This window comes from Schistocerca piceifrons, chromosome 2 (genome assembly GCF_021461385.2).
Source record: "Schistocerca piceifrons isolate TAMUIC-IGC-003096 chromosome 2, iqSchPice1.1, whole genome shotgun sequence".
Lineage (NCBI taxonomy): Eukaryota > Metazoa > Arthropoda > Insecta > Orthoptera > Acrididae > Schistocerca > Schistocerca piceifrons.
In genome coordinates this window covers 180468891-180482622 of record NC_060139.1, presented here as the reverse complement: position 1 = coordinate 180482622, position 13732 = coordinate 180468891, and the positions used below count along the sequence as shown (strand labels likewise).

Sequence of the window (13732 nt, the reverse complement as noted above, 5' to 3'; positions counted from 1 at the left end):
TGTAATGTGAGTGAAGTCCTTTTGAAAATCGTCGCGGTCATTTTCACCGCCCTACGTTGTTTGTGTAATTTTTTCTACAAGTACTTTCCTTATATAATCTCGATATTTAACATTTCACAGCTTTTGAAATATGCCGAAACCTAGTAATTCTACAGGTAAAGGATCTGATGCAAGTAGCAGACACTGTGTGAACACTTCAGACCGAAACTTTGAGGAAACTGTGAGCAGATGGTTGGAGGAAGCAGACGATAGTGACTGAGGCGATAACCCTGAAGAAACTGTTCCCATTGTGAGTAAGCATGACACCTTGTCAGAACAAAGTGCAACAGAAAATTACTGTAGTGAAAGTAGTGATCCATGTGATGAGCAAGGGAGAAACAATTGCTTCTATGGTAAGAATCAGTACAAATGGGCCAAAGCACCTCCGATCCGAGCTGTTAGAACTCCTGCCATAACATCATCATGAAATTTCCATCCACTAAGTTGACTACAGGAGATCCAAAAGAACCATTTCCATTATGGCATCTCTATTTTTATGAAGTTCTCGATCACATCCTACTATGGACAAATGCTAAAATAGATTGGATCAGGCAGAAGTACTATGACAAAAGCAAAGCTGAACTTCAGAACCTGGATTTGGATGAACTTTTGACTATTTTAGGACTTCTGATATATTATTCTGTCTTTAAATCCAACCACTGTGGGATAACAATGGCGATGTTACTGATGACAGTGCCATTAAAGCAGAGTAACTAAACACGTTTTTACGAAAATCTTTTCCTCAATGAAACTCCGTCTCTAAATCTGACAAAGCGCCCGAAGAGATCCTGGCAATATGTAAAGTTCACCAACAGCAAGACGCAGTCAATGCCTTCACTGCGAGATAACAATGGCGACGTTACTAATTACAGTGCCACTAAAGCAGAGTAACTAAACACGTTTTTACGAAAATCTTTTCCTCAATGAAACTCCGTCTCTAAATCTGACAAAGAGCCCGAAGAGACCCTGGCAATATGTAAAGTTCACCAACAGCAAGACGCAGTCAATGCCTTCACTGCGAGATAACAATGGCGATGTTTCTAATGACAGTGCCATTAAAGCAGAGTAACTAAACACGTTTTTACGAAAATCTTTTCCTCTATGAAACTCCGTCTCTAAATCTGACAAAGAGCCCGAAGAGATCCTGGCAATATGTAAAGTTCACCAACAGCAAGACGCAGTCAATGCCTTCACTGCGAGATAACAATGGCAATGTTACTAATGACAGTGCCATTAAAGCAGAGTAACTAAACACGTTTTTACGAAAATCTTTTCCTCAATGAACCTCCGTCTCTAAATCTGACAAAGAGCCCGAAGCGATCCTGGCAATATGTAAAGTGCACCAACAGCGAGACGCAGTCAATGCCTTCACTGCGAGATAACAATGGCGATGTTACTGATGACAGTGCCACTAAAGCAGAGTAACTAAACACGGTTTTACGAAATTCCTTTCCACAATGAAACTCCGTCTCTAAATCTGGCAAAGAACCTGAAGAGATTCTGGTAGTATGTGAAGTTCACCAGCAGCAAGGCGCAGTCAATACCTTCACTGCGAGATAACAATGGCGATGTTACTGATGACAGTGCCACTGCAGCAGAGTAACTAAACACGGTTTTACGAAATTCCTTCAACAAAGACGATGAAGCAAATATTCCAGAATTCGAAACAAGAACAACTGGTAACATGCGTAACTGAGAATTAGATATCCTCGCTGTAGGGGAAGCAGCTTAAGTCACTTAAAAAAGGCAGCCCTTTGGTTCAGGTTGTATATCAATCAGGTTCCTTTCATAGCATGCTCATGCAATGGCTGCATATTTAGCAACCATATACAACCACTCGCTCGTCGGAAGATCCGTTTCTAAGGACATCTACATCTACATCTAGACGGATACTCTGCAAATCACATTTAAGTGCCTGGCAGAGGGGTCATCGAACCACCTTCACAATTCTCTACTATTCCAATCTCGTATAGCAAGCGGAAAGAACAAGCAACTATATCTTTCCGTACGAGATCTGATTTCCCTTATTTTATCTTTCTGATCGTTCCTCCGTATGTAAGTCGGTGTCAACAAAATATTTTCGCAGGAGGAGAAAGTTAGTAATTGGAATTTCATGACAAGATTCCGTAGCAATGAAAAACGCTTCTTTTAGTGATGTCCAGCCCAAATCTTGTATCAGTTCTGTGACACTCTTTCCCATATTTCGTGGTAGTACAAAACGTGCTGCCCTTCTTTGAACTTTTTCGATGTACTCCGTCAGTCCTATCTGATAAGGATCCCACACTGCGCAGCAGTATTCTAAAAGAGGACGGACAAGCATAGTGTAGGCAATCTCCTTAGTAGCTCTGTTGTTACATTTTCTAAGTGTCCTGCCACTAAAAGACAGTTTTTGGTTAGCCTTCCCCACAACCTTTCCTGTGTGTTCCTGCCAATTGAAGTTGTTTGTAATTGTAATGGCTAGGTATTTAGTTGAATTTACGGCTTTTAGATTAGACTGATTTATCGTGTAACTGAAGTTAAACGAATTCCTTTTAGCACTCATGTGGATGACCTCACACTTTTCGTTATTTATGGTCAACTGCCAATTTTCGCACCATTCAGATATCGTTTCTAAATCGTTTTACAATTTGTTTTGATCTTCTGATGACTTTACTAGATAATAAACGACAGCGTCATCTGCAAACAACCTACGACGGCTGCTCAGATTCTCCCCCAAATCGTTTACATAGATAAGGAACAGCTAAGGGCCTATAATACTACCTTGGGGAACGCCAGAAATCACTTCTGTTTCACTCGATGACTTTCCGTCAGTTACTACGAACTGTGACCTCTCTGACAGGAAATCACAAATCCAGTTGCATAACTGAAACGATATTCCATAAGCACGCAATTTCACTACAAGCCGCTTGTGTGGTACAGTGTTGAAAGCCTTCTGGAAATCCAGAAATACGGAATCGATCTGAAATCCCTTGTCAATAGCACTCAACACTTCATGTAAAGAAAGAGAGAGTTGTGTTTCACAGGAACGATGTTTTCTACGCCCATATTGACTGTGTGTCAATAGACCATTTTCTTCGAGGTAATTCATAATGTTTGAACACAATATATGTTCCAAAACCCTGCTGCATATCGCCGTTAACGATATGGGGCTGTAATTTAGTGGATTACTCCTACTACCTTTCTTGAATATTGGTGTGACCTGTGCAACTTTCCAGTCTTTGGGTACGAATCTTTCGTCGAGCGAATGGTTGTATATGATTTTTAAGTATGGAGTTAATGCATCACCATTCTCCGAAAGGAACCTAATTGGTATACAGTCTGGACCAAAAGACTTGCTTTTATTAAGTGATATAAGTTGCTTCACTACTCCGAGGATATTTACTTCTACGTTACTCATGTTGGCAGCTGTTCTCGATTCGAATTCTGAAATATTTATTTCGTCTTCTTTTGTGAAGGCATTTCGGGAGGCTGTGCTTAGTAACTCTACTTTGGCAGCACTGTCTTCGACTATATCTCCATTGCTATCGCGCAGAGAAGGCATTGATTCTTTCTTGGCGCTAACATACTTCACATACGACCAGCATCTCTTTGGATTTTCTGCCAGGTCTCGAGACAAAGTTTCGTTGTGGAAACTGTTATAAGCATCCCGTATTGAAGTCCATTCTAAATTTCGAGCTTCTGTAAAAGATCGCCAGTCTTGTGGATTTTGCGTCTGTTTAAATTTGGCAAGTTTGTATCGTTGTTTCTGCAACAGTGTTCTAGCCCGTTTTGTGTACCAAGGAGGATCAGCTCCGTCACTTGTTAATTTATTTGGTATAAATCTCTCAATTGCTGCCGGTACTATTTCTTTGAGTTCAAGCCACATCTGGTCTACACTTATATTATTAATTTGGAATGAGAGGAGATTGTCTCTCAGGAAGGCGTCAAGTGAATTTTTTCTGATTAGGTATATTTTTCGCTCATTTTTGGAGGATTTGGGGATTACAATATTCAGTCTTGCTACGACAACCCTGTGTTCACTAATCCCTGTAACGGTTTTGACGCTCGTTATTAACTCAGCATTATTTGTTGCTAAGAGGTCAAGTGTGTTTTCACAACCGTGAGCGTGGGCTCATGAACTAACTGCTCGAAATAACTATCAGAGAATGCGTTTAGCACAATTTCGGATGATATTTTATGCGTACCTCCGGAATTAATTGATTTTCGCCAGCATATCGAGGGTAAATTAAAGTCACCACCGACTATTATCGTATGAGTCGCGTACGTGTTTGAAATCAAACTCAAGTTTTCTTTGAACCTTTCAGCAATTATATCATCTGAATTGGAAGGTCGGTAAAAGGATCCAATTATTATTTTATTCCGGTTGCCAACAATGACCTCTGCCCACACCAACTCACAGGAAGTATCTACTTCAATTTCGCGACAAGATAAACTACTTCTGACAGCAACAAACACGCCACCACCAACCGGGTTAAGCCTATCCTTTCGTAACACCGTTAGGTTCTTCGCAAAAATTCCGGCTGAGCTTATATCCGGCTTTTAGCCAGCTTTCAGTGCTTATAACGATTTGAGCATCAGTGTTTTCAATTAGCACTTGGAGCTCTGTTCCTGTATCTACGTTCTTCCTGAGTTCAGTCTGCACCCTTTGTGACTGAAGCCCTTCTTGTGTCTTCCCGAGACCCTATAACCTAAAAAACCGCCCAGTCCACGCCGGACAGCCCCTGCTACCCGTGTAGCCGCCTCCTGCGAATGGTGGACACCTGACCTATTCAGCGGAACCCGAAACCCAACCACCCTTTGGCGCAGGTCGAGTAATCTGCACCCTACACGGTCGCAGAACCGTCTGAGCCTCTGATTCAGACCCTCCACTCGGCTCTGTACCAGAGGTCTGCAATCGGTCCTGTCGACTATGCTGCAAATGGTCAGCTCTTCTTTCATCTTGCAAACAAGACTGGCAGCCTGTACCACTTCTGTTAGCCGCTCGAAACCAGAGAGAATCTCTTCTGATCCAAAGTGACACACATCATTGGTACCGACGTGAGCAACCACCTGCAGTTGGCTGCACCCTGTGCTCTTCATGGCATCCGGGAGGAGCCTTTCCACATCTGGAATGATTCCACCCGGTATGCAAACGGAGTGCACATTGGTTTTCTTCCCTTGTTGTCAGCCAAGTCCCTAAGGGGCCCCACAACGCGCCTAACGTTGGAGATCCCATCAAGACTGGAAAGTTGCTCAAGTCACACCAGTACCCAAAAAAGAAAAGGGAAACTGCTTGAGAACCACATTGAGGCTGATCATAGAACCAACCCAGAATGACACTGGGTCCAATCGAGGCAGCACTCACGTCCACAATACGACGTCCTTGACACGTTACTGCATAGGCATCTCAATGTGTTAGCAACAATGTTATTGGAAAAGGGGCTTAACATGGGCTGGCATTTAACTATTTACTCATCAAACAGGGCTTTTTCCTTGCTATATGAACTGAAGAAATGAAAGTAGTGACTGGTAGGTTTACTGTCTTGGCTACTGTCTATTATGTTCGCCAAATAATGGTGAAATAATGAAGTTCAAGGTGCTTAAATTAGTGTGATAAAATACAAAGAAGGTCTGGAAAGTTTGGTGAATGATCTCAGAAGATAGGAGAAAAAAGAATTACAAACAGAATTCCTGTAAGGAACTTCGAAGAAATCTGCTAATCACCATTAACTACAACACACTTCTGGCATTGGCTGTGAAGTTGTTGGAATCTGTCAAGAAGCATTTCTTCTGAAATCGCTCGAAGCACCATGCTCACGCATTGTTTGATATCCGCTTCATAACAGATGAGACCTCACACCATTATAGATGAGACCTGGTGCTACCAATACGATCCACAGATCAACTGACAGTCAATAACATTCAGTAGCATGGTGTTCATCGTTTTCCCCGTCTCCCTCGGGTGGAAATGTATGATACGTTGTATGAACAATGTGCCATTGACTATCGCTTGGTCTCTGAATTATAATGGTAACACCAGATCCCACCTCCTGTAATTATGCGCATATCCATTAATGTGTGGCCATTGCCGGCCGGGTGGCCGAGCGGTTCTAGGCGCTACAGTCTGGAACCGTGCAACCGCTATGGTCACAGGTTTGAATCCTGCCTGGGGCATGGATGTGTGTGATGTCCTTAGGTTAGTCAGGTTTAAATAGTTCTAAGTTCTAGGGGACTGATGACCTCATAAGTTAAGTCCCATAGTGCTCAGAGCCATTTGAACTATTTTTGTGTGACCATTGTACCTCGATCGATTCCAGAAGAAGTGCTTGCTGTCAGTTGCAAACAGTCTGACAACCGATGTCAGAAGTGTGCTGTAGCTAGAGGTGGCTACTTTGAAGGCCAGTAATGGCTTCTATTTCTTTCTGAGACCATTTCACCGAACTTTTCAGACACATATTGTATTTTTATACATTACGTGCACTTCTTACACAGATTTAAAATAAAACATTAAAATATGAGTACATCGAGGTGTGTGAGAAAAGTAATGAGACTGATGACACTACGAGCGATTTGGTACCGCTGTGTTGTTCGACTTGAGCAGACTGATGTATTAATCCTTCCAGATGCTGAGTCCGAGTTTCAGTTCTGTACGGCCATGACGTGATTCTTGAGAGCGCCATCAGTGTAGTTATACAGTTGTGTGTTACGAAGCACACAACGGAATTTAGGGCAGCGTCATGCAATCAAAATATGTGTTCAACTTGGGCAATCCGCGAGTGTGACCTTTGAATTGTTGAAACTGGCCCACGGGGAACGTTCCTGATCAAGAGTACAGGTTTTCTGCTGGCACAAATTATTTTTGGAAGGCCGATGACACGTTGAAGATGAACCTCGGTGACGGATTCACTTCAAAAACCGACGTAAACGTTCTACGTGTGCGTACTCTTGTGAGATCAGACCAACGTTTAATAACAATAAGGATGGCGTGTGATCCGTTAAACACTTTCACCGTGAGAAAGGTTTATGTCAGAGTGGATGCTGCATAATGACAAGGCCCCATTTCACACGGCCACTTCCACACGGAGTTTTTGACCTCAAAAGGCATTCCTGTTGTTCTAACCCCGTCCCCTCACAATTCACCTGATCTGAGTACTTGTGACTTTTTTTCCTTCCCTGAAATTGAAAAATATCTTAAAACGAAGTCATTTCGGGACTTGGAGAACATTCAGGAGAATGCGACAGACATGTTAAAGGCCCTAACACTTGAAGCCTTTCAGCGCTGCTACCAAGACTGGGAACAACTATACCACCAGTGTATAGCTACTGTAGGGAACCACTTTGAAGGGCACAATATTGTAAGCTTTTGATCTTGTCAACCATTAATTACTTTTGGAGAAACTACTACGTTATGGGATAAGGGGAAATTGCAATGACTCGTTTAGGTCATATCTCTCAGACAGAGTACAGAAAGTAGTGATTACATCAAAAATTGGTGAAAATGCCCAATCAGAGGGGCAAGTTGTAAGACAAGGTATTCTCCAAGGCTCTACACTTGGTCCCCTTTTATTTCCAATATTCATCAATGATGTGCCCCAAAGCATTCAGGGAGGTCTACCGGTAATGTTTGCTGACGACACCAATATACTGTTTTCAAATCACTGTCCTCATCAACTCAACTCCACAATTGCTGATACAAATTGTGGTCTGGTAAACTGGTTGAACAAAAACAAACTTCTCCTAAATGAAGATAAAATAGTGTATATAAATTTCCACTCGACACAAATGGTATCGTCTGTGATAGATGGTATCAGGATTGAGAATGTGCCCGCCCATACAGCGAGAAAGAGCCACTCAAATGTGCCTACTTTGCATTAGTACACTCAATAATTACATACTGCATTCCTTTTTGGGGCTTCTCCCATAAGAATGTATTTATTATGCAGAAGCAAATAATTAAGACAATGAAACAAGTACCCCTGTCTTCCACCACTAAACATCTCTTTAAGGAGCTCAGTATTTTGCCAGTGCCTTGTATCTATATTCATGAAACAGTGTGTTTTATTCATGAGAATCTCCATATATTTATAAAAAATAGAGATGTTCACTATCATAATACTCATCATTCCGATGACATATTTATAGCTGATCAACAGCGACATAAATGGCACAGTAATGTAAGGCACAGGGGAGTACTTCTGTACAAGAAGCTACCTGAAAATGTCAGGTCTTGCCAGAAAGGATTCAGATCCAAAATAAAGTCAATCCTACAGAAGCACTGCTTCTATTCAGTGGAAGAATTTATGAATAGTAATCTAAAACAATTTTTGTAATGTATTTTACTGCCTGTGTTAAAATATTACTTTCAACTGAGTTATTTGACTCTATTCACAGATATAACAGTTCCTTGTTATGGCTCATCTGCACTTATGATAACATAATGTAAATAGTTTTACTCTGTAATCATTATCTGATGACTATATGTAACATACCAAAAAAGTTATGATTCGCTATGTACAGCATATAATTTATATAAATGTATATCTTAAGAATGTCTATGCTTATGCATGTAACTTGATACCTACAAAATAAGTATATTTATGTATCAAAGCATGTTAAATGTAACTTATCCTACATCTATGTGTAATAACACAAGATTTCTGGATGAATAAATAAATGAAAAAAAATGAAATTGTTTGAAAAAAATAAAAAATTTGGTAGTTAAAAAGTCAGTCACATTATTTTTTTCACACACACCTTGTATAGCTAATTATGAGTCCCATAAATCATCAGTGTCGTGTTCTCTTATAAAGGAGAGAGTTTTCCTGCTCTTGTGCTGTAGACGATGGATTTAAGGGTAAAATTCCCGAGGCTCCATTGGTGGGCAGTCTTCGTTCGATAATTAGTGAAGTTTCCCGCATTGATGCAGAAGAAGAGGGGTTATTGGCTACAATTCTTGTCATTGTGTCTATCTATCTATCTATATCCGTATCCCGCACCAGCTAGTACCGGGTCTGGGTGCTGACGAGTCCTCTCCAGTTGGTTCGGTCCTCCCACCACTTTTCTTCCTCCACTTGCTGCCAGGTCACACCTCTTCTTTCCACAGATATTCTCACTCCTGTTTTCTACCGTGTTCTTGGGCGCCCTCTAGGTCTTTTTCCATCCATCTTCAGTTCTTCCATAATTTTGGGGAGTCTCTGCTCACACACCTCTTAACATACCCAGACCATCTTAATCTCTTTTTTTCAATTTCTTCTCTCATACTTTCTTGTTTAAAGTCCTTTCTGATATCTACGTTCCTTACTCCGCCTGTTCTTGTTTTTCCCTTAACTGCTCTGAGAAATTTCATTTCCCCTGCTTGCAGTCTGCCCCAGTCCATTTTTGTCATTGTCCATGCTTTGCCTCTATAGGTGATAATCGGGCAGTAATAACTCTTATACATAAGGAGTTTTGCTTTTTCTGAAACTTCCTTATTCCAAATCAGGTGCTTTATTGTTTGGTAGAAATTGCCTCCCTTCTGTAACCTCCTATTAATTTCGTTGGTTATTCTTCCATCACTAGATATTTCACTCCCTAAATAAGTGAAACTGTCTACCACTTTGAGGGGTTCTCCATTCAAGTAATATTTCCGTTGATCCCTTTGTTTCTTACAAATACCATTACTTCACTCTTATCTTTATTTATTTTTAATCCATACCTTTTCATTATTTTCTTCCACGCATCAAGTTGTAACTGTACATCTACCTCTTTATCGCCCCATATTACAATGTCATCTGCAAAAATCATCTTTTTGTCTTTTTCTTTTACTATATCTTTAACTGCCCTATTCATTCCCTCCGTCACAACATTAAAAAGCACAGGAGATAGAAAACTTCCTTGTTTAAGTCCTTGTCTTATTTCGAAGTATTCAGAGTTCCCCAATGATATTCTAATTCTACAATTGTGTCCTTTGTACATTGTCTTTATTACATTAATGTATGCGTCTTCTACATCTATTTTCTTCATTTCTTCCCAGAGTCTTTCCCTGTCATTGTGTAGAAAGGGATTTTTCCTGCGCTTATGCTAGAGAAGGAATACTTGGTTCAAATGGCTCTGAGCACTATGGGACTTAACTTCTGAGGTCATCAGTCCCCTAGAACTTAGAACTACTTAAACCTAACTAACCTAAGGACATCATACACATCCATGCCCGAGGCAGGATTCAAACCTGCGATCGTAGCGGTCGCGCGGTTCCAGACTGTAGCACCTCGAACCGGAAGGAATACTAGCTAAATGCTGTCTGCTGCTGTTGGTGGAGCTCCGTCTGTCAGCAAACGCTTTCCGTGGAGTCGCACGAAGTACTGTGCTCACGCGTTGTTGGATAGGTGCATCATTACAGGAGATGAGGGCTGATGCTACCAATACGATCTGGAGACCAAGCGACCGTCAATGGCATGGTCGCACGAAGTACTGTGCTCACGCGTTGTTGGATAGGTGCATCATTACAGGAGATGAGGGCTGATGCTACCAATACGATCTGGAGACCAAGCGACCGTCAATGGCATGGTGTTAATTTTTTTCCCCCGTCTCCCTCGGGCAGAAATTCGTGATGGGTCAAGCCCTCACTGTCCAAAAGACGATCAACCTCGCCTGAATGTTGGATTTTGTTAAGGCGGGGAAGACGATGAACATCAAGCCACTGACTGTCGCTTGGTCTCCGGATCGTACTGGTAACACCAGGTTTCATCTCCTTTAATCATACGGATATCCAACAACGCATGACCATGGTCATGGTGCTTCGAGAAATTCCACTAGCAGCGTTTGCTGACAGTTTCCAACAGCGTTACTACCGATATCACAAGTGTTTTCTGGTTAACGGTGATTACTCGGAAGAGCAGTAAAGATATTTTGTTTCTAGCTCTTGTTTCCTTTATTATTCGCCGATCTTTCCAGACGCTCCTTGTAGTATGCTGGACAATCCCAGTGCAGAAGTGACAGTCACAACCCTTTATCTTTAGTAAAATGGGTCATTAGTGTCTATTTAATGTGTATACAGGGTGGTCCATTGATAGTGACCGGGCCAAATATCTCAAGAAACAGGCATCAAACGAAAAAACTACAAAGAACGAAACTCGCCGAGTGTGAAGGGGGAAACCAGATAGCGCCATGGTTGGCCCGCTAGATGGCGCTGCCATAGGTCAAACGGATATCAACTGCGTTTTTTTTTAATAGGAACCCCCCAGTTTTTAATACATATTCGCGTAGTACGTAAATAAATATGAATGTTTTAGTTGGACCACTTTTTTGGCTTTGTGATAGATGGCGCTGTAATAATCACAAACGTATAAGTACGTGGTATCACGTAACATTCCGCCAGTGCGGACGGTATTTGCTTCTTGATACATTACTCGTGTTAACATGGACCGTTTACCAATTGCGGAAAAGGTCTATATCGTGTTGATGTATGGCTATTGTGATCAAAATGCCCAACGTGCGTGTGCTATGTTTGCTGGTCGGTATCGTGGACGACATGATCCAAGTGTCCGGACCGTTCGCCGGATAGTTACGTTATTTAAGGAAACAGGAAGTGGTCAGCCACATGTGAAACGTCAACCACGACCTGCAACAAATGATGATGTCCAAGTAGGTGTTTCAGCTGCTGTCGCGGCTAATCTGCACATCAGTAGCAGACAAATTGCGCGAGAATCGGGAATCTCAAAAACGTCGGTGTTGAGAATGCTACATCAACATCGATTGCACCCGTACCATATTTCTATGCACCAGGAATTGCATGGCGACGACTTTGAACGTCGTGTACAGTTCTGCCACTGGGCACAAGAGAAATTACGGGACGATGACAGATTTTTTGCACGCGTTCGGTTTAGCGACGAAGCGTCATTCACGTAAACCGGCATAATATGCACTATTGGGCAACGGAAAATACACCTTGGCTGCGACAAGTGGAACATCAGCGACCTTGGCGAGTTAATGTATAGTGCGGCATTATGGGAGAAAGGATAATTGGTCCCCATTTTATCGATGGCAATCTAAATGGTGCAATGTATGCTGATTTCCTACGTAATGTTCCACCGATGCTACTACAAGATGTTTCACTGCATGACAGAATGGCGATGTACTTCCAACATGATGGATGTACGGCACATAGCTCACGTGCGGTTGAAGTGTTATCGAATAGAATATTTAATGACAGGTGAATTGGTCGTCGAAGCACCATACCATAGCCCGCACGTTCACCGGATCTGACGTCCCCGGATTTCTTTCTTTGGGGAAAGTTGAAGGGTATTTGCTATTGTGATCCACCGACAACGCCTGACAACATGCGTCAATGCATGTGCGAACATTACGGAAGGCGAACTACTCGCTGTTGAGAGGAATGTCGTTACACGTATTGCACATGCATTGAGGTTGACGGACATAATTTTGAGCATTTATTGCATTAATGTGGTATTTCCAGGTAATCACGCTGTAACAACATGAGTTCTCAGAAATGATAAGTTCACAAAGGTACATGTATCACATTGGAACAACCGAAATAAAATGTTCAAACGTACCTACGTTCTGTATTTTAATTTAAAAAACCTACCTGTTACCAACTGTTCGTCTAAAATTGTGAACCATATGTTTGTGACTATTACAGCGCCAAACGCAGTTGATATCCGTTTGACCTATGGCAGCGCCTTCAAGCTAGACAAGTTTCGTTCTTTGTAGTTTTGTCGTTTGACGCTTATTTCGTGAGATATTTGGGCCGGTCACGACCAATGGACCACCCTGTAGTGTAAGATAGAACTTATATATCAAGAGTTATGTCATAAATCTTGCCTGCAGCAGCGTAGCAGGGTTGAAGATAGAGATATAGAGCGTGTACTGGTCTGCGACAGTCTCAGTAGACTGCTCAGTGGCGAAGACCTCTAGGAACGCGGCGTGTCCCAAGTGGAAACTGCCCAGCTCCTTCGGCAAAATGTCGAATGCGGCAGAGCTGGCCACTGCCGCGGCGAGGACAACCAATGTCACGCTCGTCATGTTGGAGTCTTGCACCAGCTTCCTCGACCTCCAGCCTTTATGTAGGCCGACACACAATACGTATTTGCAGACCCGGAAAAAGGATGTTACGCATTTACTTGCTTGTCTACCACGCAGGCGTAATTAAGTCACATTTGTGCACGCAGCTGTGTTTGTGTCCATAGAGAATGTACATAATTTTTGTAAACGCAGGTAGGTGCTGGATGCCTAGAAAGTATACTAGCAACCACAAATACAGACAACTGCAAATAAATTAATTTGCCAAACGAAGCTCCTTAAAATGCAGGCTGGCCACGTCACATGTGATGCTTGACAATCAAGTATTTTGCTTCGCCGGCTAAACAGATAATGGGTCAAATGGCTCTGAGCACTATGCGACTTAACTTCTGAGGTCATCAGTCGCCTAGAACTTAGAACTAATTAAACCTAACTAACCTAAGGACATCACACACATCCATGCCCGAGGCAGGATTCGAACCTGCGACCGTAGCGGTCACGCGGTTCCAGACTGAAGCGCCTTTAACCGCATGGCCACATCGGCCGGCGCTAAACAGATAAGTAGCCTATATTTTAATAACTGGTAGATGTCTAACATGCTGCCAAAGGCACACGTATGATTGATTCTTCGGCAGGAGTTCGCGAAGGAGCAAGTTATAGTTGCCATGTCCCGAGGGGAACACGCTCTTTCTCAAACATT

General features: G+C 42.2%; 1 protein-coding gene across 1 annotated transcript in view; it reads right to left on the bottom strand.

The window, feature by feature from the left end:
* LOC124774876 overlaps positions 1-13063 on the bottom strand; it is a 76738-nt gene extending 63675 nt beyond the window's left edge. Inside the window, exon 1 of the mRNA XM_047249524.1 lies at positions 12835-13063. Within this exon, the coding sequence (XP_047105480.1) occupies positions 12835-13035 (201 nt within the window). The 5' untranslated portion in view covers positions 13036-13063. The remainder of the gene's footprint in view (positions 1-12834) is intronic.
* Between the last annotated feature and the right edge of the window lie 669 nt (positions 13064-13732).